At 51.8% G+C, this 1058-nt stretch overlaps 1 protein-coding gene across 1 annotated transcript in view; it reads right to left on the bottom strand.

Annotated features, from left to right (window-relative positions):
• Window positions 1–1058, bottom strand: part of LOC111650771 (uncharacterized) — a gene marked incomplete at its 3' end in the record, with an annotated part of 19456 nt that overhangs the window by 1410 nt on the left and 16988 nt on the right. Inside the window, 4 exon segments of the mRNA XM_087172451.1 lie at window positions 198–534; window positions 637–695; window positions 799–995; window positions 998–1058. The exon segment at window positions 998–1058 is cut by the window's right edge and continues 199 nt beyond it. Coding sequence (XP_087028577.1) covers window positions 198–534; window positions 637–695; window positions 799–995; window positions 998–1058 — 654 coding nt within the window.

The raw sequence follows: 1058 nt of genomic DNA, 5'->3' as shown, positions 1-1058 counted from the left end.
TGGTTCTGTTGAGGACAAATGGGAAAAGAAGAAAAGAGTCTGCTTCAGATTGAACAGGGCTCCGTCACCGTTTTAAAAAATCAAAATCAAAGATTTTTAAGAAATTAACATTGTTGTTTTTAGTGTTTTGTGGTTCAGACTCTCACTGAATGAACTGTCAGGTTAGCGCCTCCTAGTGTCGACATTACATCTTACACCATGATTATTATTAATACCGACAACAAATGTACAGTAAATGAGACATTTGAAGACAAAGAAAGTAAATTCTTCAGCGCACCAGAACTTTCTATCACTGCCGTGTCCACCGACGTACTTTTTGTCGTCTCCCCTGGCGATGGCGGCGGCGGCGGCTGCGGAAGCGGCTCCACCACCTCAGCGAAGTTCAGGGGGAATACTCCCACCCGGCCGTGGATCTGGCCCCGCCCCCACTCCTGCCCCATGAGCTCGAGCAGGGCGATGACATCACCCTGGGAGAAGGTGAGCTCGTCCTCCTCCTCGCCCTCGTAGTCGAACAGGGCGACGCACCGGGGACCGCTGCGCACACGCCAAAATAATACGCACAACATGAAACGAGAATCTGGTGCGTAGCTCGTCGTGTTGTGTGTGTGTGTGTGTGTGTGTGTGTGTGTGTCTCACCTGACAGGGGGAGGGTCTGGCTGCTCCTTCTGCTCAGCGGGCTGCACAGGGAGGATCGACTAAACAACAAAGGAAAAACAAAACTATCATCAGCTCACGTCCTTTAAAGAGTTTTTATAATCCAGCGCCGTGTTTAGAGCTTGAGATCAGCTGATCTATTACCTGGGACTCTGATAGGCCGAGCTCCTCCAGGGCAGGTTTCGACTGGCGGTCCTGATCCGGGAGCGGCTCTGGTGGGGTGTCCAGGTCCAGCAGACACTGTGAGGGGCTGATGACGGGGGCGACGGGGGTTTGATGCTCTGAGGGAGCCGGGCTGGGGTCGTCCAGGACAATCAGGACTTCCTGTTTCTATGGCGAAATTTACATTCAAATCTATGATGTCGTATTTCCTCTGCGTGTGTGTGTGTCTGTGTCTGTGTGTG

This window comes from Seriola lalandi, unplaced genomic scaffold, assembly GCF_002814215.2.
Source record: "Seriola lalandi dorsalis isolate HSWRI2012SDOR001 ecotype SW California unplaced genomic scaffold, Sedor1 jcf7180002052872, whole genome shotgun sequence".
In the NCBI taxonomy this organism is placed as follows: Eukaryota; Metazoa; Chordata; class Actinopteri; order Carangiformes; family Carangidae; genus Seriola; species Seriola lalandi.
The sequence above is the reverse complement of the archived record's forward strand: the minus strand, read 5'-3'. Positions and strand labels throughout refer to the sequence as shown.